Source organism: Pristis pectinata, chromosome 21 (genome assembly GCF_009764475.1).
Source record: "Pristis pectinata isolate sPriPec2 chromosome 21, sPriPec2.1.pri, whole genome shotgun sequence".
Classification (NCBI taxonomy): Eukaryota; Metazoa; Chordata; class Chondrichthyes; order Rhinopristiformes; family Pristidae; genus Pristis; species Pristis pectinata.
In genome coordinates, this window is record NC_067425.1 from 31093504 (window position 1) to 31118765 (window position 25262).

The 25262-nt window shown below is 39.5% G+C and overlaps 1 protein-coding gene across 3 annotated transcripts in view; it reads left to right on the top strand.

Annotated features, from left to right (window-relative positions):
- Window positions 1-489: 489 nt before the first annotated feature.
- lrwd1 (leucine-rich repeats and WD repeat domain containing 1) overlaps window positions 490-25262 on the top strand; it is a 39219-nt gene continuing 14446 nt past the window's right edge. Inside the window, exons 1-13 of one of the 3 annotated variants that reach the window (XM_052035773.1) lie at window positions 490-578; window positions 4291-4394; window positions 6600-6834; window positions 9655-9774; window positions 10898-11050; window positions 11296-11388; window positions 11760-12074; window positions 14188-14314; window positions 16646-16755; window positions 17417-17621; window positions 20056-20128; window positions 21645-21785; window positions 24316-24419. In XM_052035773.1, coding sequence (XP_051891733.1) covers window positions 4315-4394; window positions 6600-6834; window positions 9655-9774; window positions 10898-11050; window positions 11296-11388; window positions 11760-12074; window positions 14188-14314; window positions 16646-16755; window positions 17417-17621; window positions 20056-20128; window positions 21645-21785; window positions 24316-24419 — 1756 coding nt within the window. In that variant the 5' untranslated portion in view covers window positions 490-578; window positions 4291-4314. Of the gene's footprint in view, window positions 579-4290; window positions 4395-6599; window positions 6835-9654; window positions 9775-10897; window positions 11051-11295; window positions 11404-11759; window positions 12075-14187; window positions 14315-16645; window positions 16756-17416; window positions 17622-20055; window positions 20129-21644; window positions 21786-24315; window positions 24420-25262 lie in introns of all 3 variants that reach the window. The other 2 variants (XM_052035771.1, XM_052035772.1) reach the window with 2 other exon arrangements.

Below are 25262 nucleotides of genomic sequence, written 5' to 3' on the forward strand. Positions count from 1 at the left end.
AACGCCGCTATAGTATCTGCTTCCACCACCACCCCTCGCAGCCCAAATCCTGGTGATGGGTGAGGCTTCTTTGAGGAGGAATCCATGCATTCAGCTGCTGGAGGAACTCAGCGGGTCGAGCAGCATTTGCGGGTGGGGAAGGTAATTCCTCCTCCCCCCCAGGTGCTGCTCGAACCGCTGAGCTCCTCCAGCAGTCTGTGTGTTGCTCCAGCCTCTTGTGTCTCCGTGCATTCATCTGGCTGGGTTACCACCCCCGCCCCAGAGGCCGCGCTTCCCGGGGAGACACTTACCCGCCGTAACTTGGGCTCCGGACCAGCCGGGCCTTGGCCTGCTCGCGCTCAGGCACGAACGGATCCCTCGGCAGCCGCAGCCCGGCTGCGCCAGCCATCCCCAGGCCTCGCCGGAGCTCCGAGCGGCCGCCGCCGGCACCGGCCGACTGCGCGCGCACCGGGGCACCCGGGCGCGTGCGCACCGAAGGCTGCCGAGCAACCGCCCGAGTGGAACCGAAGGCAATTCGGCGGGAAGGTCGGTTGGACCCGGGCGCAGCGACGGAGCCGAGCGGCGTTGGCGCCGGGAAAGTGAGTGCGAGTTGTCTTCTGTCTGAGTTACCGGGGGGGTAAGGGCGGCCTACACATGCGGCTCCCTTCACCCGGCGCTGGGGGTGGTGGCAGAGCGACAGTGGGTACAGTTGCATCTCTTTCAGTCAACTCACTGCCGTGGTAGACTTTTCCCCCATTCATCAACGACAAGAGCAAACCGTTCACTCTCCACAGACGCTGCCGGACCTGCAGAATATTTCCAGCATTTCCTGCGTTTTTAAATTCAGATTTCCAGAGTTTAATTTTGCTTTTCGAGCGTAACATCTGCGCCGGTTTTGCGCTATGTAGTTGTGTATTGTTCAGGGCACCTTAATCAGTTCTCTGACTGTAATATCGTTACAACTGGCACAGTAAATGGATTTGTTTTAAAAGATTGCAGATGTTGTAAATAGATGGAGAAAATACTGGATCATTTAGCAGGCCAAGCAGCATCTGTGGGAAGGGAAACAATTAAAGCTTCAAAGACACTTCGTCGGAACTGGGTAACAGGAAACATGTTTTGATTTGCTGAGAGTGAAAGAGGGATGAATAAAACAGGGAATAGAATTGATAGGGTGAGGCCAGGGTTCCCATGATGTAAATTGTTAATGATGTAATCTATTGATAGATTAATGAGAACAATTAAGGAGAGAGAAAACGCAAGAACTGTGAAATGCAGAGCTGTATGGCATGCCTGGCAGGTCAGGCCATGCTAGTTAAGAATGAAAATCTGAACTAGTATTACAAATGGATGGATGCCAATGAAGTTGTACCACTAAACATGTCTTTCCCCCACTTTCAGCATTCCAAAGAGACCATTTGCTTTGTGATTCCTGGTCCACTCTTCTTAGCTACCTTCTCATACAACCACAGGAGATGCAACACCTGCCTTTTTACCTCATCCGTCTCCACCATCCAGGGACCCAAACAGTGCTTATGTGTGAAGCAGTGATTCATTTGCGCTTCTTCCAATTTAGCATACTGCATTCAGTGTTTCACAACATGATCTCTTACACACTGGAGAACCAAATGCAGATTGGGTGATCGCTTTACACCTATATTCACTCTGGCAAGGCCAACCCTGAGCTCCCAGTTGTATGCTGCTTTAAGCCTCCGCCCCAATTCTGCTCTGACCTGCTTGTTTGTGGGTTTCCTACACTGTTATAACGAGGCCCAACGCAGGCTTGAGGAACAACACTTTATCTTTCATCAGGGTACATTGAAGCCTTCCAGACTCAAGGATTGAACTCAATAGCTTTCTTCATACTATAACTGGTCAGTTCTGCTGTTGGTTGTTCATTTGTAATATTTAGCTCATTTTTTCTCTCTGCACAAGCATGGTCTGACCTGCTCAGCATTCCCTACAGCTGTGCGTTTTGCAACACTCAGTCCTTTATTTGTGTTCTTCCTCCAGCTGTCCCTTATTAAATACCAACCAGGTGACTTTATCTACAGTCTATCCCCATAGTAAATCTGGCCCCACCATATCAGAAAGATTCCCTTTATCCCATTCAGCCAATCCTCCCTCCTGCATTCTGTCTGCAACTTAAAATTAACTTATTTTCTCTCTTTCCTAGTTTTGATGAAGGGGCTTTGACCTGAAATGTTAACTGTTCCTCTTTCCACAGATCCTGTGTGACCTGCTGAGTGTTTCCAGCAATATTTTTTGTTTCAGACTTTAAGTGGCTGCAGGTTTTTGTTTGATTTCCATTTAACTTGGAATTTTCTATCATTGGAGGGTTGTGGAGGCCCTGTCATTGATTTCAATCAAAACACAGATTAGTGGATTTCTGCACATTAAGGAAATTGAGATATGGGAAAAATGCAGGAAAATGGCACTGAGATTAAAGAGCAGCAATGAAGTTGATGAATGGTAGAGCAGATTTGAAGGACCAAATAGCCTGTTCCTACTCTTGTGCTCTTAAGTTATAATGCTTGCTTTGTGCCAGGAATGACACTACCCTGTATGATTGGGTGAGTCTTCAATTCTTCCTCGAACAGAGTTCCAACCAGTCCCCTTCATCACTACACTCCTTCACCTGGCTGAACTCGATCTTGCACTGAACAACTTTTCCTTCAACTCCAGACTCTCTTTCTCCAAACCTGACTCTATCCTTTCCAGACTTCTACACCAGAAGGGATAGACTTGCGAACATATCCATTGCAAGTCACAGACCCCTCTTGTTGGGTTTGAGGATGACTTACTTCCTCTCCAGTTTTATGAGTTCTGAGGGGGTTGATTGGTATTGGATTATTATTGTCACTTGTACCCAGGTACAGCGAAAACACTTGTCTTGCATACCGATCGTACAGGTCAATTCTTTACACAGTGCAGTTACATTGGGTTAGTACAGAGTGCATTGATGTAGTACAGGTAAAAACAATAACAGTACAGAGTAAAGTGTCACAGCTACAGAGAGAGTGCAGTGCAATAATGTGCAAGGTCACAACATTATATATTGTGAGGTCAGAGTCCATCTCATCGTATAAGGGAACTGTTCAATAGTCTTATCACAGTGGGGTAGAAGCTGTCCTTAAGCCTGGTAGTTCGTGCCCTCAGGCTCCTGTATCTTCTACCTGATGGTAGAGGAGAGAAGAGAGAATGACCCAGGTGGGTGGGGTCTTTGATTATGCTGGCTGCTTCACCAAGGCAGCGAGAGGTAAAGACAGAGTCCAAGGAGTGGGGGCTGGTGTCCGTGATACGCTGGGCTGTGTCCACAACTCTTTGTAGTTTCTTGCGGTCCTGGGTAGAGCAGTTGCCGTACCAAGCTGTGATGCAGCCAAATAGGACACTTTCTATGGTACATCGATAAAAGTTGATGATGGTATTGTGGGAACTACAGGGTGTTTCCAACAGTTTTTTATCTGAAGAGTGGGGGTGGTGGTTGGAGAAGGTAGCCCTGATAATAAACAATGAGATATTGGAAATAGTGAGGTTCAGAAGAACAGGTGGTAGGAATATAGGTAGCGATAAGAGACCGGGGATATGGACAGTTTACATCAATGTGCAGAAGGTGGCAGGTGGAACATCTATGAAAATGTGAGGTTATATAGAGTCAGAGTCATACAGCTGGAAACCGGCCCTTCAGCCCACCGTGTCCATTCTGCCCATCAAGTACCAATCTATGCTATTACTGTTTACCATCATTAGGTCTGTAGCCTTCTGAACCTTGGCAATTCAAGTTCTTGTCTGAATATTTCTTAAATATTATGAGAATCTCTGCCTCCAGTACCAACTCAGGTGGTGCATTCCAAACTTGAGAGTTGAGGGCTATTCACATGATATTTAAAGATCCTGATTTTATGTGGGCCACTGTTGGAGACAGCACCTTACTTTTCTCCCTTTGAGATTGCTTCCAGCCACCAACTATGGCCTTTCTGCTGCTGGTCCTCAAGCCTACCTTGCTGATCATCTGCCTAACTTCCTCCCTTGCATGAGCCTTTATGTGACCGGCCACCCTCTACCCATCTGCAAACCTCTTTGTCTTCCATGGTCATCTCCCCAGCACTTCATTTGAAATTCGTACTCCTTCTGATGAAAGGAGATTGGGGAGGAAATTCTACCATGCATGAGACTTGTGGTAAAATTATCAAGTTATCACAGGTCAATTGTCCTTGGTTTGGGCCCTCTTGGAATACTGCATTTTGTTACATAGGCTTCAATGAATGAAGGAACAGAATCTGAATTGTGCTTTTGTTGCTTTTCCCACAGATTAAAGAACAACAACTGCCAAGTATGACCAAGATCACAAAAGAATTATTGCTTGAAAAAGGAATCCCAAAGCACTCAAAATTGGAACATATCAAGAAACTCAAGTAAAAATAATTGATGTGTTATTACAGTTTCTCATTAAACCCCCAGAGTGTGGGCCTTGCAAGATACTGGAAGTATTTTTTAATTGTGATATGCCCTCCAGTTAAAAATCATCTAAACAACCTTAAAGGTAGTGATGGGTGTAGATTGCAAGCATAGTTGGCAAAATTGTTGCCCATTCCTTAATTGCCCTTGAGAAAGTGATAAGGGGCACTTTTAAGCTTTAAGTGGTAATAGTATTTCACAATGTTATTAGTTATGGAGTTTCATGATTTTGATTCATTGATGGTGAAGGAGTAGCAATATACTTCCAAGTTAGAATGGTGCGTGTTTTCTGGAGGAAGCTGTAGTGGTGGTGACCCCATGTTTATACTTTAGATTCAGTTTGGAAGTAATTAACAAAAAAGTCTTGAAAGGCTGTTGTGATCCTTTAGGTAATCAAGGTATGCTGGTGGTGCAAGGAGTGAATCCTTGGGATGATTGAATGTCAGTTAAATCAAAGGCCAAATGCTGCCTTGATGTCAAGGAAATCAATTGGTCTGGTGGAACACAAACTGAGCATCAGTGAACAATTACTGAGTGTGAGCTTCTTCATGGCACTGTGCAAAACACCTTCAGTCATTTTTCTGGTGATTCTGAATAGCATGATGGTGCAGTAATTGGCTGGTTTGGATTTGTCTCTTCTGTAGGTAGGATATCCTCAGAAAGTTTTGACACTTGTACACAGGATGCATTACCAGGAATGAATGCTAATGGAATTAGTGCCAACAGGGATCATCATAGCTTTTTACATGTAGAGAAATATTAATGATAGCACTGCTGCGCGGTAACTTGGACTGAGCCCCTGTACTCCCTGCATTTGTTCACTGGTCTGCCGGGAATTTGTGTGTTAGAAATATGGCTTGAATCACCCGCAGCTCAGCGTGATGAGTCTGCCTGTGTGAGGTACTGTTGGATGGGCTGGGCTGAGAGGTGGGCCATTACTGGGGGCTGGCAGCACTGTGGCAGCAATGTGTTGACAGACCACCCAGATTCTATGGTCTCTCTCATCATCTCTTGCTGGATGTGTAATGATATCTAACTATCTATCTCTCTCTCTCGCTCTCTCCCTCTCTCGCTCTCTCTCTCTTGTAACTCTGTTTCTCTTTCCAAAGATGCTGAGTATATCCAGCATTTCCTGTTTTTATTTAATAAGATTTCCAGCATCTGCAGTTTTTGGATGTCCACTCCTTTGATTAAGCATTTGATCAACTGGATTGCATAGAAAGCAGGAGGTGAGCCTGTTGTGGCGTTAAGTAAGATCATATCTGACCTAATCTTGACTGAAACTCCACATCCCCCTCTCTTCCCACACCTTTTCACTCCCTTATAGACTTATTTCTCTTTCTATACTCAATGTCACGTTTTCGTTTGATGATACTCTTGTGAAGTGCCTGGAACAGTGCATTATGTTAGAGACTTGGGTGTTTAAATGCAAGTTATTATATTATTCTGTGCATTTCACTGTGTCAGACTCTGGTTTAACTAGTCTGTGGAATATCTTTGCCAACTTTTCTACAAGTCTGCAGTGTAAGAGAGTCTTTGCTAGGTCAGCTCAGCTAACATATTTTTGTCATCAGTTGTCCAGCTTGATGCTGGGTGGTGCATTTAGTTTAGATAAAATTAATAGCTTGCTAACTCATTTCAGAGAATGGGTTAGCAAGCCAATAATCAATTGCATTGTTGTGTGTCTAGAGTCACGGATGGGCCAGACTAGGTAAAGACAGCAGATTTCCTTATTTGATTCAGATGAATTTTATAGCAATCTAGTAATTTTACGGATGCCTTCACTAATTTTAGCGTTTTATTCCGGATTTATTTGATTAGTTGTATCCAAATTGTCAGAATGGTTTAGCACAATTTGAACTAATTTTTTTGGATCATTCTTCTGTCTCTCGATTAAACATCCTATGCCACTGTACTCCTCACTTGTTTCACTGTCTGATGTTAAATGTGCATCAACCTGATAATTGAATGCCACATCTTGCAGTTATTTTATGAAGAATAGATTGCTCTTTGAGGTTATGGTAAAATTGCAAAAAAGGTGTACTGGACCAAGCAGTATTCAAATTAGGAACTTTGTCTATCACCTGGGCAAATTGTAAAATTGCATTTCATACAATTTCATTGAAATTTAATCTTATTTCATTTTCCCTTTTTTTATTCAGTCTTTCTAACTTAAATTTGAAAACAAGTGATTTGGATCCAGTACTATTTTCCCAGTTATTGGAGTTGGAAGAGCTGGATGTGTCTAGAAATCTGCTAACTGAAATTCCAAACAATCTGGGACTTGCTAACCTGAAGTGTCTAAACTGTACTAATAATGATTTGGAGCAGATTACATCACTTGGCCAGTTTGAGAATCTTGAAGATCTCAATTGTGAAGATAACTTGCATCTGACAGTAAGTGACTGAGTAGAAATAAAAACTGATGTCATCAAAGCAGACATGATTAATCTTGTTTAGTTTACTTAATTAAACATTCTGTTTTTGAACCTATATAACAGTAATGAAAAAAGTGTACAGTTTCACTTATTAAAGAATTACCAACCTTCCCCCCCCACCCCCACCTCCCATTTTCATGGTTACTTATTCAGCAAATACTAGCATGTGATTGTCACTCGAGCCTGTCTTGTTTTGTAAGTGAAGGAAAATAGTTCAGTTTAATTGTTTAGAATTAACTTCTGAAGGCATGGCCCTAGATTAGGCTAAATTTTTCTGAGATGTACCTTCCACTAGATCATGACTGCATTGGTTTGCTTTTGTACTTGAACCGAACTTGAACATTTCATGACTTTTGCTGCTGCCCATTGCCCCCCTGCTTCACTTTCACGTGGTCCATGTCTGACTCTTCCCTTCCTTTCCTAGATCTCTCCGTCTCCATCTCAGGCAATAGGCTGGCAACAAACATCCATTACAAGCCTGCAGGCTCCTAGAGCTACCTTGACTATACTTCTGGATACTCTGCCTTCTGTAAAGACTCCATGTCAGTCCCCAGTTCCTCTATGTTCATCACATTTACTCCAATAACAAAACTTTCCCCAGAGGCACTCTGAGATCTCTTACTTCTTCTTGAACTGTAGCTTCCCCTCCAGAGCCCTTGACTGCATCTCAACTATTACTCTACCCTTGGAGAGAGCTGGCATAAAGCTCCCCTGGTTCTCGCCTCCCACACCACCAGCCTCTGCGTTCAATGGACCATCCTTTGCAATTCCTGCCCGCTTGAACAAGGTTGTATGCCAAACACATCTTCCCATCCACCCCCTTTCAGCAATTCGAAGGGACCGTTCCCTTTGTGATTTCCAGGTCTGCTCTTCCTAAACCACAAGCCACTCCCTTATGGCACTTTACCATACAACTCTTCAGTCTGCAGGGGTGACTCAGAGCTTCCTGTTGCTTGCCACTTTACAGTAATTCTCCATCTTACTCCCGCTTTGTTTGTGGCCTCCTGTACTGTTATAACAATGCCCAATGTAAGCTTGAGGAACAGCACCTCGTCTCCCACCCAGGCATGTTACAACTCAATATTGAATTGTGTAACTTCAGGTAACTTGTTTTTTCTATACATATAAGAACCGGCCATTTCTGCCCAAGGTCATCCCGTTTTTATCTCTCCATTAGCGCAGCCTGACCTGCTGGGCATATGCTACAGTGCTGCTTTTTTATCAGTTTTCTCGCTCCTGACTGCTATTATCTCATAGCCTTGTTCCATTCTTTCTTCCTAATTTCTGCCATTATACCATTGACCAGATGACCTCTGCAACTTATCCACTCAGCAATCCCAGCCTTGCCTTTTCAGACCATTTTGTCTTACCCAACCCACTTCCACCTTCATTCCAACTTTCTGCCACTTAGAACTACCTTGTTTTCTCCTTTTCCCAGTTCTCAGAAAAGGTCTTTGCCCTGAAACGTTAATTCTGTTTCTCTTTTCACAGACGCTTCTTGACCTACTGAGTGTCTCTAGCATTTTCTGTTTTTATTTCAGATTTTCTGCATCTGCAGTTTCTTTTAAAATTACATACATAGGCCTACCGTCCCGAAAATGAGGTTAGCTACTATGAAGTCCATGTCCAGTGGCAGTAGCAAGATCATTGAGGATGACAGTTTATACCCTGTCTCAGATCTCAGTTCCCCTTTGTTCTACAATCTCTTGTGGTTTGCAAGCTGCAGATAGTTTAAGCGTGCACGCCTTACACACAGCCTCTCCTCTCTGCATGTCGGTACCGTTCTGCCATTCTCCATTCAGATACCCAAGAACTTAAACCTACAATTCCCTGTTTGTGGGTAAGAAGAATTGAAGAAAGACATACTGTCACCCAGTCTGACACTTGCAGCCACCAGTTGCAGGAGAAGATAATTTAGAGTGGGATGTGCATGTGATGAGTCACTCAGCATGTGATCTGTAACTGGGGAAATGGTAAGGGTTGAAACTCACTGGATGGACATGCTACTCCAGAGGTTTTGTCAGGTCTGTCTGAAGGCTTCCAAGCAACAGCATGGATTATGGAAGAACATAGCTGCAACCTTGCAGATGGATTTGAATGGAGCTCGGAAGTGTTGGGTTGCATCTTTATACTTGTATTTCCTTTAAGAAACAATTAGATTTTATTCATAGTTTATTTTAAAGAAAGTGTGAGGATTAGGGTGAGAGGACAGAAAGAACAAGTCTCTCTAAAGTGGTGAAAGGAGATAAAGCTTGGGAAGGATATATTTGATGCATTTTTATGTTTCAATATGGCAGTGTATGCAACAAATCAGTGCTGCATTGAGACTGATATCCCCAACCACCTACTCTGCCTACATGTAGACTACTTGAAAATGCACATGGAATTGATGAAATCTGTTTGATAAATTGCATGAAGCTTGCTCCGTTGTTGGGATTGTGACTTGCAATCAAAACTCTGACAAACTTGGGACCTGTAGCGACAGAGAAGATATGGCATTGCAAGTTCTAGTTTCTTCACCCACTTAATAAATGGTTTAGGTTACTTTCTATTTTTATTATATGGCATTTGGCGGAGTATAGGTGTTTTTAGAACGCGTTGATAATTGATTTGTCCGTTTTTCCATTTACGTCTGAAAGTCTGTGATCTTGGTAATAGGGAATCCCAAAGTAATGCAGCAAAAAAGGAATAAATATAGAAATACTTAACTTCTATTAACATCTTGTGTCAATACTTTTTTGAATATTATCAGATTCTAATCTTGATTATTTCTTTCCAGATCTGTGACACATACAAGTTGATATATTTATTGCCAAACCTCCAGCAACTCAATGGCAGCAATATAACATCCAGTGGATATCAACTGAGGTTTATAAATAGCCGGCAGCTAAAATTTCGAGTGAGTCTATGGTAATAGAGTAGAAAAAGGTTTGGCTGATGAAATTGGGCATTAATTTAAAGTTTGTTTTAAGATGCAGATTCTCTGGCTTTTGTAACCTAATTTACAATAATGGTCCTCATAACAAATGTATCAGGAGGGAAATAATGGAGCAGATTTTCTACTGTTTTGGGATTGCCAGTTACTTGTGCCATGAACTGTGCTTTTTGTTTCTGTCTTTGAATGGGTGGCCAACTTCCATCGGCATGGCTCAGGAGACCTCTGCCAGCAAGTGGCTGGTTGCACTGACAGAATGGGGCTGATCGTCATTGAGGAACTTTCCCAGGCTCGCTATCTGTCAAAGCTTTAACTGCTTGAGGATATTTTGACATTTGGAAATATTCATAATCATTTGGCACCTGTAAAAACATAAAAATGTTAAGAAAATTAAAATGATTTTAAAAATTGTTAAAAAACTGTAAAAAAAATACATTGAAACTAATTAAATTAAATTAAATCAAATACATAACCTTTCTCCTAACAGACAGGTTCTTCCATCTATTTCATTGAGGCTGTGCTTGCACCGTAAAGCTGACAAGGATTCAGTGGGCAGATTTCCTAACCTAACCTGGGAAATTTGCAGAAGTTCACACTACCTTTTTGGATTCTGTGTAGAGGCCATTAGCATATTGCAGGTGTTCCATGGCCAACACTGTGCTGAGCAGAAGGTTGTTGTGTTGCAGCCTGCACTTGGGAATAGTTTATTTGAGGTCTCATGTGCAGATAGATTTGGCTGCTTAGCAAAAGATCCTCCCCATCAGTGTAATGCAGTCATGTATATATTAGAAAAATAATTTGATGGATATTAATTATTTATCAACAGTTCCTTTTTTTCTGCCTGCTTGCTTATTTTCCATTTACCTCTTACAGCATTTAATATCATTCCTTTTTTAAAACTTTACAAGTAATACTTCTAGCTTCTGAAAAACCCATATTTCTCATATCCTTAAAGATCAGTTCTGAAGCAGTAACTTCTGCTGACCTCTGATGCCAAATAAAAAAAGTGGAGGACTTTGGAATGGAACTTTGAAGAAAATAACCTGCAATAGATACCTTAACATTTTTTTCTTTTCATTTTTTTTAGGTAAATGCTTATTGGGATAAAAAGTACAAAGCTCAGTTCTTAGAGTCATCAACTGCTGATGAGATGAGGGCAGTTGGAAATAAGTTTGTGAAATCTGCAGTTGCTAATGTTAAATATGGACCAAATTCTCTGAGTGAATTTACAAAATGGAGGGTAAGTAGTCTTTTTTTGGTACTCCCCATGCTGTTGTTTCTGATTATGGCAATTTTTTTTGTGATAAGTGGTTGAAGGAGTTGTTTTGATTATCATAACTTTAAAATCAGAGTTCCCCACAGGAGCCATTATTGTGATTATTAACCATCTTTCCAAAACCTGCATTTTTATAGCCCATAGCGATGCTTTTGTGGAGGGTATGTAGATCCTCTGAACCGGTTATATTTCTGTGATGTGCCTACTAGGTGGAAATGATAGCTTCAGAGCTTCTGGCCTCTCTGCTACAGCATAAGGAGGAATCCTCTGACTCAGAAAATGAAGAAGAAAATGAAGATGAGGTAAATCATAGTGATGTAAGAAATTAAAATGTTTTTATGTATCATTTTAGAGAAGTATTTTTCATTATCCTGATACCCCAGAGAATTCCAAACTGGCAAGAAGTCACCTGGATAATATGATGTCCAAGAGTATTTTGTTAAATTGTGATGTTCTTTGTTGCATGCTGCATTAGGTGGAAAAGATAATATCAAACTTAACTGTATAATTCACTGGTGAGTACAGGCAGTTTGTGATTGTCAGCAAGTTCTGGCTCAAAGTTACCTTGTTGATTCAGACATGAAAATTAGTTTTTGGAGCATTGTATCTTCTTTAAATGCCATTAGGATGCAGAGTTTTTCTAGCTGTCTGATGCACTTCTGTTTGCACGCAGGTCTTTAAGAACTCTGGTAGAAGTAATGTGATCTCTGGGTCCTCCACTGAATTATTTTCAGGTAGAAAGACTGCAGAGGATATTGCCAAAAGTGCAAAAAATGAAAGAACTAAGGTCCCACAAAATGGAAATGAAGAGATTTCTAAGACTAAATTTCAGTCTGGGAAAGAAAGGCAAATTAAAGTGGTAAACCCGACCAAGAAGGACAACAAAATTGCAATGAACAAGGAGGCCAAGACTACTAAGAGAGAATGTTCATTGACTCTGGTAGCAGTCAGTAAAGAAAGTACTCCAAAGAAGAAATTGAAGTACAGGGTAAGTGGTTTTGAATAGCAGCAGCTTCTTATTCCACTTGTATTTTGAGTTGATGCATGCATTGTTTGTAAAATAAATACTTTCATTTTTATAGCACTTTTCTTGTCCCTTTCAGAATGTTGCAAAATGCTTTATGCAATCATCACTCTGCCAGCTGCAAGGGAATGTTATGACTGATTGAATAGATGCTACAGTAATGAGTGGAGGGCTGGGAGAGTGCTCCCATGGGATGGGGGAATGCCAGAGAGGTTGATGAAGGATATTGCCTGTAGGAGCCATTTTCTTGTGCAAGGGAATCAAGCAGTTCATCCTTGCTACAGCCAGATGCTCTCGACAGAAGGTTGTCAGAGAGGTGTCTGTAAGAATGTGGGTCCAGTCCATGTTTGTCTGCACCTGGGGAAGCCTGCAATGCCATACCAATCTGGTGTTCCTGTGGGCTGAAGAAAAATCAAATGAAATCATCTTTCCTTAATATGAAGTTTGGGTGCCCTCCTGAAAGCAGCAGTGAGTAGCAAGCTTTGAGATGTGGTAGGAGTCAGAAACCTGGAATGATCTTGAGACTAGGAAGCTGAGAGGGATGATGACCTTGATATCAGGCAATCTAGACAGCTTGAGACTGGTTTTGAGGTCACAGATCTCAGTGTGGACAAAGAATGCAGTTTGAGTGTCGGGCCTTTAAATAGCATGGTTCAATCAATGGGGTTAGTAAAATCTCTTTCTTCTGAGAGTAAATAAGCAATCTCATTTTTCAGCCCATTGAGTTTGAAAATCTCACTGCAGATAAACTTTTTTTGTTGATTTTATTTGCAGTAGGTTTATGCCAAACAAGTGCAAGGACAAATGAGAATGCTCCAAAAAGTCAGGAGTTAAATTTCCCAATAGGCATGAAGACTTTTAGAAATATGCACAAAATTGCTCTACTCTTCATTGAGCCAATTTTCAACAGTAGAGCACTACTTTGTTTTGGAGTTGTGTAAAAGGGTTTCTGGAACATTATGATTGACAAGATGACTCTTAATGTAATAAGTGACTGGATAATTGAAGGGTGTATTGGGTATTTGGTTTTTGCAAATAACATTTTTATAAAACATTATGGTGTACAAATAAAGAGAAAAGCATCAACATGTAAAGAATGTTGGTTGACAGGAAACAAAATTTTAGAGTAAATGGATGTTTCTTGATCCAGAGTGGGGTTAGAAATGACATGTTAAGTGAGGGAAGTACTGAGTCCATTTTTGTTTTCTCTGTGAATATAAAGGTTGTTTGTACAGATATCGAGTGTACAATCACCAGACTTGATATCGAGTGTATAATCACCAGACTTGATGAGGACACAAAAATAGGCAGCTTGGGAAGTTGTAAGTCAGGCTGTCCTGTTTTCAAAAAAAAAGCAAGATGTTGATAGGTTAGTGGAATGGACTTATGGGTGGTAGATGCAATTCAGTGTAGATAAGTGTGAGGTAATGTATTTTGAGAAAAGAGGCCCAAACCATACAGATAAACTCTTCATGAAATGACACTAGGTGGAATGGAGAAAGAATGACATGAGCTGCAAAACATCTGCCAAAACAAGTTCTGTTAGAGAAAGACCATTTGATTTTTGTTTTAAACGGGCCTTTGAGTAAAAGAGTTAATCATGAACTTAAACAAAAACACTAGTTAAGTCACAGTTTAGAACTATTGCCAATTTTGATTTCCATTGCAGAATGGATACCGTGAGATTGAATATCATGGGGATGGTGCCAGGGACAGGTAACTATAGTTATGCAGAGAAATTTGAGATATGATTTTTAACAGAGAAATCCAAGAATGTAGGTTTTAAGATTTTTAAGTTTGAGTTGGTAAAGACTATTTCTGATGATTAAATTACTGTGCAGTTATGCTTCATGAGTGTGGAAAGTGCTTTGCAGAAATGGTATTGCAGAGAAGGTGCTTTCACAGGGGATTATTTTGGCATTCAGCATTAAAATTCTTCGAGAAGAGAGCAAGGTTGTACTTTCCTATGGCAAAAAGCCAGCACAAATACAATGAGCTGAATTACAATATTTTGTGTTGTGACATTTATGATTCTATTTCCTGTCAACTCTTATGAAATTTTATTTTTTTTTACCAGAATTCTATTGTCCTAGAACCTCTGCATTATCTACAGTGCCACAGCAAGAATAACAACCCTGAGGATTTCAGCACTCAGCTCTGGGCCTGTGCTTTTGAACCAGAAGTTGAAAGCTCCCAGATTCCGGGTAAAATAATATAATTGAAAAATTAAATAATTTACGTGGGTTGGTTAGACAGCTGCAACTTGTAGTGGAAAGCCAGCTGGTTTGCTCATGGCAAGTGTATTTTGTGCCATAACGGAGGTTAGTTGGATGTGGTGGTGTGAGACCAGAATGTGCTGTGTCAATAAGAAAGATAAACAAAACTTTTGACATTTACCCTAGCCCTCTGACATAACCAGAATTGTCAAACCCATGAAAATTTCAGAAAGTCGAATGTCTAAAGATTATTAAAACAATTGAAAATATAAAAGAAGTTCACAAAGCTTAAACAATTGATAAACAATTAAATCTAAATGAATTAATACCAAAATCCCTCTTAGCCATTTCCTTCATTGAAGCACATTTGGCAAGACAAAAGTTGGGCTTCCTGTTTTTCATGTTTGCATGCATGTGTGTTAGAATCTTAAACTCAATGGCAACTGTTCATAATTACATGGGAAGATGTTGAGTTTCCCTACAGTCTGGACTGTTGAACATGTTGTAACAGAGTAAAAGTTCTCTGGTTCTCAGAAAAATGAAGATATAATGATGGCAGACATTTAATTATGTTCCCTGTAGCATTCTAAATCTTTTGAGTTTGTGTGGGTGATGGGACAGGTGTTGTGGGAACTGATTGGGAGATATTCAAGATCAGAAGATGGATTGTACTTTCAATGTTTTATCCACTACATTCAAAGGAACTTGTTCTTGAAATTAATTCTTGAACGTTTTATTGTTTCTGTGCGATATCTATTCAAACACAAAAAGGGGAGAGGCCTATTTTATATTTCCTTTGCAACATGTTGCTGGTATTCAAATAACCTAAAGCCAAAAAGTTGCAGATGTTGGACAATTGAACTAAAAACAAAAAAAAAATTGCTGGAAGTACCCAGCAGGTCAGGCACCATCTGTAGAGAGAGAAAAACAGAGTTAATGTTTCAAGCTGATGACCTTTCATCAAAAAGCTATACATTGATATCCTGCTTAGTGCTATAATGCAGAACACTGATCCGGTATAGTGCTCTTGGAAAAGGGGAAAAATATTTTTACTGAAAAAAAATACTATAAGACCAAAAGAATAATATCCTCAAAACTTACCAGTTTACCAACTTGGTAAATATGTTGTTCATCTTCATGCAAGTGAGAGCACATCATGTTGGCACTCAGGCAATGGGAATGCAAGATGCAGTGCCCCTTTTAGAGTTTATTCAGTTGTCATTCTTGTTTCTGGAAATGCATTCTGAGCAACTAGTGAGTTACCATTGTGTTGAGGCCAGTTAAGTATACAAGTGAAGCTGGAGAGTGTATTCCTAAAGCCCTGCCACATTTCTGTCACCATCATTTGACAGTTGGGTTTTCAAGCAGAGCAGACCCCAAAGAATCTTGTGGGATCCCTCTGCAAAATCTTAGGCAGTCTGATGTGTTCAGAAAGAAAATCATTGATGCAATTTATTATTTTTCTCTATTTGATAACCCTCCAGTTGCAACAGTTGCATTCCTGAAGAGATTTTTTTTTGAGAATTCTCAAGGTTTACAATTTGAGTTATTTTTTTATGTAGATTTCGTCACAGGTGTGAACAGACATTAATCCATTTTGATGTAACATAAGTATAATATGTTGTGTTGCTTTTCTGTGAGGAGATCACCAGGCTAAGTTCATTTATAAAAGAAAATGAATGTCATCAGTATGCTATTCTCATGCAGCTCCTAGTGACTGATGTGAGAAGCAGTGGTGTAGAGGCTTGGTGCATAAAATATATGAATCACATTCCCAACCAGAAAGTCTAGTTTCATTATTGTAGCTGTTGCATTTCTGGGTCCTTTGAAAAAGGATCCGATCGACTGAAAAGCACTGTCCTATTGTTAGTGGAAAACCAATAAAAAAAATTTTGTAATCCTTCGTTTTTAAAAATACAGTACTATTAAACAAAGCAAATTACAACTGCTACAGATTTCTTAGGCAGAGACACGTCACTCAAAAGCTTGATGAGCTTACAGGTGATTCTCTAGACCATTTGCATGAGAATCTGTTGTCAGTGGATGCTATAGCAATAAGAAGATGAGTCTTGTTGTCCTATGGATGATCTATTTTGACCTGGTCCTTGAAGTGCTCAAAGGAGAAATTGCAGGATTCCCCTTTTTAATCCTTTTGCCTTTTGAAATGCCAATTATTGGAGAATGTTTGTTAATGTACTTCCTGTCCTACTGGGTTATTTCTCTGTCTTCATTTTTACTTAGTCAGAACTACTTGGGGTGGTGGGGGGTGGGTGTAAATAGCTTGCTTTGCATAAACCATTTATTTAATGTTTGAATTAGATGTTGAATTGCAATCATCTCGAAATGTGGCTGTATGTGGAGGAGATTCAGTTTGCATCATTGACTGTGAAACTGGGATTGTTTGTCACAAGTACAAATCAATTGGAGAGGTAAGTAGAATTATGTAGGGGTTTAAATTTAAATTGGATACCACCCCTTTCTCCCCCCCCCCCCCACCCAAAAACGGTTGCATGCATCGTGATGTGTGATTGTTACGTTGCTGACTGCAATGCTGGCAACATGCCTACTTCACGGTACCTGATCATTCTAACTAATTTGGCATGCTAACCATGTCATTGACTGGCTGCTGAGGCCCAGAAGACCCTCCAGACGTGTGCTGAAAAGCCAGTGGGGTGGATATCTTTGGTGGTCATTATCAAGTATCAAGTTCCAAGAATCTTAATGGAGTGCCACAAAAAACTGAATGACGTCGTACAAGTAAATGCATCTTCAAATGGCCCTCTAGCTTCAGTACTACTTTACCTATCAACAACCTCTCAATCAGGACTCGTCAAAAGTTCATATACTTCGCCTCAATCTTACACATTTGGCATTGCTGTGTGCCATATCTCACATTAGTGAGTCAGCCAGTTTCAGTACCATAACATTTCTTCCTTTAGATTTATCTTCAGAACCCATACATAAAGCATAATGGAATATTGCACAGATAATCTGGCATCTTTTGTATTGATACATACTCTTCCTAATTTCAACGTATTAAGAATACATTTTCCATAATAAGATTCTGATTGTTTAAATAATTTTCCTCAGGAATTCTTTTCTCTGGCCTGGACCACTCTAACAGTGATTGATAAGAATCAGAAAAGAAAACTCAATGTCTTAGCTGCAGCTGGCCGGATGGGTGTAGTAAAGCTGATTCACGCAAAAGTAAACTACTGCTATGGAAGCGTAAAGGCTCACAAGAAACCAATCTCAACACTCTGCTTTTCTCCAAAACGGGAGACTTTTCTCTTCAGTAAGTATTGAACTTGATATGGGCAAACACTTTACAATGATTTAGTTGGAGTGAGGAAAGAAGAGCAAGTCTAATATTTAATATTGATTGAGAGAGAGACATAGCTAGGTATTACCTAGAGATAAAATGAAAGATCTGCTAAAATAAGCTTGAAATCCTAGATTGTATGTGATCTTCAGTACCAAAGGGAGACATTCAAGTTGGCATTTCTGACTGAATTTAGGAAATTAGTTCTAAATAATTTCCTTAATTCAGTGATAATAGTTCTGAACCAATGCTCTTGTCATTGACTCTCATCAGGTGAAATAAGCTTTTCTAAATCAAGTTATCAAAGTCTTTTTTTAAATTTGTCTTCCCTTTTCTATATTTCACTGAAAATTTACCCAGTGTCTCAGTTCAACTTGTAACTAACTTTACATTATAAATCTGAGTTTTGCTATATTTTATGCATAAGAATTTATTTTTTGTCAAGGGGCAACCTAAAGCATACATAATTCTAAATATATATAAACAAACTTATCATTACTTACGAGGTCTTCAAGCTCTGAGTGTTAAATGAAAAATTGCCTGTTTCTTTTCATTTTTCTATTTACTAATGCTGTGCTTTCAGGAATTGTTCATTTGAACACCTAGGTGTCTCTGTTCATACTTATCTATAAGCATCTGTCCTCTTTTATCATGTTTCTTGATCTTATTTCTAAACCATGTCACACTGAATGTCATCCAGAGGACTGTTCCAATTTCCTTGCCATTTGTCAAGCCTGTTTTCCTGACGTTGATTAAATTTTGTGCTCTGACAATTTCACACGACCAAAAGTTTAAACTCTTAACTTTACTACCCTTTCAACTTTTGCCAGGTTCCTCCACATGTCTTTGAACTTTGTTTTTACAGTCCAGTGTTCTTGAACTTGACTCATCTGTATCCTTTTCTTTGTTGCATCAAATCTGATTACATAATGAATACTAATTCCTAATTTTACTCCTCTTTCATTTCAGAACTATAACAACTGATGCTGCTCTCCTTGTTAGATCAGAAAGTTTGGTGAATACCCTTACCATTGTTTCACTTAAACTTATATTTCCGCTCGACTAACGTTAGTCATAGAGTAACATGGAATATTTACTTGTGTAAAACATGGCAACTAAAATTTTAAACAAATCCAGGTTTTGGGCTGACTTGAGATTGCATGCATAAATTCTTTGCCTCTTGGAAAGGTGTGTTAAATCAGATATGCGAGGAATGCAAACAAATGTTTTTATAAGCGCCTGTCACTTTAGAGAGGTTGCAGATGAGGTCAAGGGTTGGTGTGTATGTTGAGACAGGTAATGGGATCAGGATCTTGAGTATTGATTTGGGAATGAAGGTGGAGGGAAGGTCATAATTTGCTGCATGAAAGGGTGGGGAATCAGGGTATTGATCAAATCTCATTCCCACAGAATCCAAGTGAATATATCTCGTGGCAAATCTATCTACTTTGGAAAGTAAATTTTTTTATAGTATGTGCACGTTGCTGTAAAGTTTATTACAGATGCCTAACAGACTTTAAGGAATGTGCTGCTTAAAACTTAATGGATTAATATACTTCTTATGTTCCAAAAAAATCAGGTGACTTGTATCTGAAAAGAATAATATGAAATTTGCTTTATTTTGAAATTGCGCCTGACACCTATTAAGTATATTCTAAAATGGGTGTGAATTAATATCATGAAGCAATTCTTCAATTCCATAGGATTTACCTAGATTTGCAGCATCAGAGATCCATGGATGAGAAAACATCAGTCCTTCCCAACCTGCCCCATCAATGTACCTGTTTAGTAAATTTCAGAGTAAATATTTTGACAGTGCTGTGCTGCACACTGGGGAATCTTTCAAAGCTGTCTATATATTTTTTCATCCAGCCTAAAGCATTTCATGTGCTCTACTGGATTTGAGCAAAATTTTGACAAAGTCCCACACGGCAGACAGACCAGACAAATAAAAGCCCATTCGATTAAAGGGAAAGCAGAAATGTTGAATCCAGAATTTGTTCAGTGGGAGAAAGCAAAGGACAGTTCTTGGTGACATTTTAGTAATTGGAAGGCTCTGTGCAGTAGAGTTCTTCAAGGCCCAGTGCTCATCCACTTGTCTTTCTTAGTATATTCGATGATTCAGGCTTCAGTGTGAGAACCATAATTATCCCTTTGAGCAGAAATCCTTTGCAAGATCCATTACCTCTGAGAGATTCTTCTATTCAATTAAGGCATTTTTTTTGAGTTGGAAAATATTATTTTACTGAAACTATTTTAGTATTAAATCATAAAAGACCAGTTAAACTGTGGCTGCTCACAAAATAACAAAGAAACTAGGTCCATAAACCATTGAAAGATAAGTCTTGACGTTGCCTTGTTCTCACAACATTTCAGATTATAATGTTGATTCATTTTCTTTCAATAGCTGGATCCTACGATTTCACAATCACCTTATGGGATATTGGTGTTCCAGATCTTGATTATAGGTTCCAAGCAAGGTGTGTATTGTACAGACTTAGTGAACAGAAACTATTTCACGCATATATCCATCTAATCATCCTTTGCGTTTTCATGGAGTATCATTTTCATAATATATTGGCTATCCCTGTATTATGGAAATTCAATTTACAGAAATTCACCGCCTACAGAATTCACAAATCACTCTCCAAAATTTTGAGATAGGGAATAAAACGGAATTTGTGGGAAAAAGTAAATAAATTAACATTTTTTTTTCAACCTGCATTTCTTGGTGCATGCGCAGATGATTTGTTTTCGTGTCATGAAAAATCATGATATGGGCATTTTGTAGGAACTCACTCCCCCCACCTCCCAATAACCCCCTACAATACCTTTGTATAAGGTTGGTAAAGAATCACATTATGTACCATACAAGCTTCACTGATGGGTTTAGATGCTTTAATTACCAACCAGCAGTAAAATCTAAATTTGGATAACCTATCAGTGGTTTGTTTTCAATGTTCTAAAGATTTTTTTAAATATAAGGAAGTTCGCACCTTTGTACTGACATAGTGCAGAGAGAGTTTCAGGCTGCAGCCCACATGTGCACAGCTCATGGGAAAGATAATTAATATGGTCAAGTCATGCAGCAGACAACCTACTGAGTGCTCACCATCTGCTTCCTCAAGTAGTGACTGCTCAGAATTCTGCAGCCAAAACAGGCTGTAGGAGAATTTGAATGAAGCTGAGCTCAAGTAATAATCCAAGACCAGTTGTGGAGCATCTGATTAACATGAATGGACAACTAGAGTGAGGCTATTTGGAGGGTGGTGGTGGAGGGTGGGAGGGAGAAATGCTAATATCACAACTGTCAGCTATGTTTTGAGGGCATTAGCAGTTATTAGAGGGCTGTCCAAAAGCTATACCTGAAAACTTACGTGGAAGGAGAAACAAACACTTGTCACAGGGAAAGCCAATGGATCTGAGGGAAGTGCCTTGCTCTATGGTCCTTATTCATGGCCAAAGCTTGCTGCTACTTTACTCTATGAAATTTCAGCTATTGTGTCATACAAACATTGTCAGGTAAAACTGTAAGAACTTAAATATTCAGAATGCCTTCCTTCATACCACTTGCATAGAAAAGATAAAAATTGATACACTTTTGTATTAATATTTACTATAATTAGGTGAATTAACTTTTCCTTACAACTTGCAGCAGAAAGTGATGCACCATTTATCTAATTATGTACTTAATTTTGAGGTGGGCTGTCAGAATATTAATCTATTACAGGAATGTGTCCTTTCAATATGAGCACATTTAGATTTCTTGCATATTGTTCTGATTACATAGACTTGAATTTTTACATGATTGCTGATATAAGGGTGACATCTCTATAATAGAAATAAACTACACATGATGTGATATTTGCATGGAATATATAAGCGATCTTAATGTGCGAGCTACCAAGCCAAGCGCAGGAAGAGGTTATTTTGTTTTTTAGAGAATTGGGTAATTAGAACGTCCAGATTAAACATACTTTTTTCTCATTGCAACAGCCGTTTGCTGGTTTTGAATAGTTGTTCAACTCCTTTAAAGATGAGCCTTGTTCCAACGTGCCCTGATCATTATCTTGTGGCTGCCTGTGAAAAAGGTTGCTTTGCTTGGGACATCACACCAACAAAACTTGAGGGAAAGAGGCAAGTAGTTTATTTTGTGTGTTAGCATTTACTTGTGTTATTTTGTCAAGATTTTATTCCACATTTCTTCCCAGCTTTGTGAAAGCTTTCAATCTTGTTGAGATGCAGTTCCATGCTTCCTGTATCTCATTCAAATACCATCATGATTCTACAGAATTCTGCCAGTGTTTCAGCATGCTCTTGATAGTCAATCAACTGTGTCATCCTGGCTCGCCATATCTGCTACACAATCAGTGGTAGATCATTAAGCCACTATTCCATTCACTCTGGAAATACCTTCCCATTAAATTCAATCAAGTTTTTCCAGATATGATCTTCCCCTCAACCTGTCCCTAATTAATCTGTGCTTTCTAAATTGTTGCCAATAATATGTCCATCATGAAAGTTAAACTAACTGGCATGTAATTACTTGGTTTATTCTTTCCTCCACTTTTGAACAACAGTGCAGTATTAGCAATGCTCCAATCCCTCTGGCATCACTTCTGCAGCCGTGAAGAAATGAAAAATTGTATTTGCTATTAAAGGCAATTTTATGCTCTTGAATACTTTTGTTTAATGCAAAAAGAACAGCTTGAACACGAGCAGCACAGATAGACATCTCAATTTTTGGAAATTGTTAAAAGGGATCAAGGTTCTAGTAAGATAAGATAAGATCTTTATTAGTCACGTGTACATCGAAACACACAGTGAAATACATCTTTTGCGTAGAGTGTTCTGGGGGGCAGCCCGCAAGTGTCGCCACGTTTCCGGCGCCAACATAGCATGCCCACAACTTCCTAACCTGTACATCTTTGGAATGTGGGAGGAAACTGGAGCACCCGGAGGAAACCCACACAGACACACGGGGAGAACGTACAAACTCCTTACAGACAGCGGCCGGAATTGAACCCGGATCGCTGGCGCTATAATAGCGTCACACTAACTACTACACTACCGTGCTCGCCTACTACCGTGCCTGATAAAGGTGTATAAAATTATAGGAGGCATGTATCTGGCAGATAGATTCAATCTCCTATGTGACAGAGGCATCAAAAACAAGAGGGCACAGATTCAAGGTGAGAGGAAGGAGCCTTCTGCCTCCTCTGACAGCAAGTTCCAGATATCAGCCACTCTCTATGTAAAATAAAAACTCCTTCCTCTCACCTTAAATCTGTGCCCTCCCGTTCCCAACACCTCCATCACATAAGAGATTAAGTCCATCTGCCGTTAATGTGTTATTGTTCTCTCCATCTTTACCCCCACCAGAGGAAGTGGTAGAGGCAGGTACAGTTAGAATGTTTAAAAGACATTTAGACAGGTACATGGATAGCAATGTCATTATTAGTTTTCAGGCTTGTCAGTTGCTGTGGATCTTTTTCCCCCTTTTTCTTGCTGCACTGCTTCTTAATCCAGTGCCTCTCAGGATGTTGTACAAACAGCTGAAAAGTTTTTACACAGATGTTCAGAATTTTTACTCTGCTCCTTAAATACAAGCAGAAAATGGTGGGAAACACTTAGAGGATCAGGTAGCATCTGTGAAAAGAGAAATGGTTTAACATTTCGGGTCGAAGAGTACTCGTCAGAACCTTGATCTGCTGAGCGTATCCAGCATTTTCTGTTTTTGTCCCATCTTGACCTCCCCAATGCCATTCCCACACTAACCAATGACATTTTCGTTTAGGTATCTTTGTTATTTTAAATACATTTTCTTCTCCCATCAATAATGTCAACCCTTCTTCTATCTCCATCTAAATTTAAATCTGGTACTATGAATAGGAATGGAAAAATACATTGGATAAACAGTATGATTAGCATTACTGTTGCATGAAGGACTTATTAGGCCCATTGGCATTTTTACTTTTTACTTTTACTTTTACTTTTACTTTTTTTAATGTAACTGTTTCTACATGAGATGCAAGCAGATCTTAAAACAGAATACCAATGTCAGAATTAATATCTAAAGATTGTTTTAGAATCTTTACCAAGAAGTTCTAGCTGAAAGATAATAAACAGCTGATTGCAGTATTTTGTGTAAATGATATTTTAAGTACTTTTAGTTTCTTTGGGCAGGGTGATCCATGTGAGACATTTGCCAAGTGATCCAACTTCGACTTTTCAGCAACTCTGAACTTAATTGTTTTATGTGAGATTATTATTTATTACTGTTTCTTCTCTTGGAAACATACCAGCTGTGTTTGAGAGGATGAAAGTCATTTCCTAGAAGGGCTGCATAAATGGCATTCTGAGGCCAGTTTTCCAATCTTCTTAGCAACCAACATGTATCTTTAAAGTTGCTTTTACTCAGTCCCAAAATTGAATGGCTGAATTTGGGATTCAGCAATGAATCCCAAAGTGTAAAATCTGCATACATGTACTGATAAGGCATCAAGATTATGTTGTACAGCATCACTTAGTTTTACCTTATTAATTCATGTTAATACAAAAAGTTATAAATGAATAATTAACTTGGGAATGAAGCTCATCATATGTGTGCTACAGAGTACAACCCTTTGTAGTGAAGTTAACATATGGTTTTCTTCTTGACTTCCAGAAGCATTGAGATGGAATTTCTGTTCCCAATTTACAATAAAGAGGATAATGAAAATGATTATCATACTATTGATACGTTAGCTTTCTGCAGTGATGATCTAATAGGTAAGTGCATTAAAATTTGATGAAAATAATAGGAATTATGACTGATAAGGCCCTGCATAGGGGTTTACTTAATAAGATTTGAGTCTGTGGAATTGGGGAAATAGATTGACATGGATTGACAATTGGTTATTGGAAACAAATTGGTTATAGAAAACAAAGATAGCTGTCTCAGATAGGCAGGCTGTGTCTAGTGGGGTACCTCAGAGATCTGTACTCGGGGCCCCAATTATTCACTATCTATATTAACAATTTGGGATCAAATGACATTTCCAAGCTTGCTGACAATATTAAGGTGGGATTTATTTTGACAAGAATGTAAAAATAAAGGTGCTTCAAAGGTAAACAAGCTGGGTAAATGAGTGGAAACGTGACAAATGGAATATAATGTGTAAAAACGTGCGGCAGTCCCCTTTGGTGCAGGTCACAGAAAAGCAGAGAATTTGTTAAAATGGTGTGAGATTAGGTGGTGTTGATGTTCAAAGGGACAACAGCTGTGCTTGTATAAAAGTTGCGGAAGGCCAATGTGTAGGCAATTAAGTGGATAAGTGGTAAGTTAGGCTTTGTTATATAAAAAAAATTGAGTACAGGAGAAAGGAAATGTTCGTGCATTTGGGGCCTTTGTAAGACTTGCCATAGAGGGAAAGCAGCAAGATTCACTAGACTGGTCCCACAACTGGCAGGTTGACTACACGAGGAGAGACGGACTAGACTGTAACTGTATTCTACAGAGTTTAGAACAATGAAACAAGATCTTACAAAATATACAAAATTCTTAAAGATGCAAGGGGGTGGTTAAGGAGTCGACATGAGGCAAGTTTCAGAATTAGGGATGGGCCACTTGGG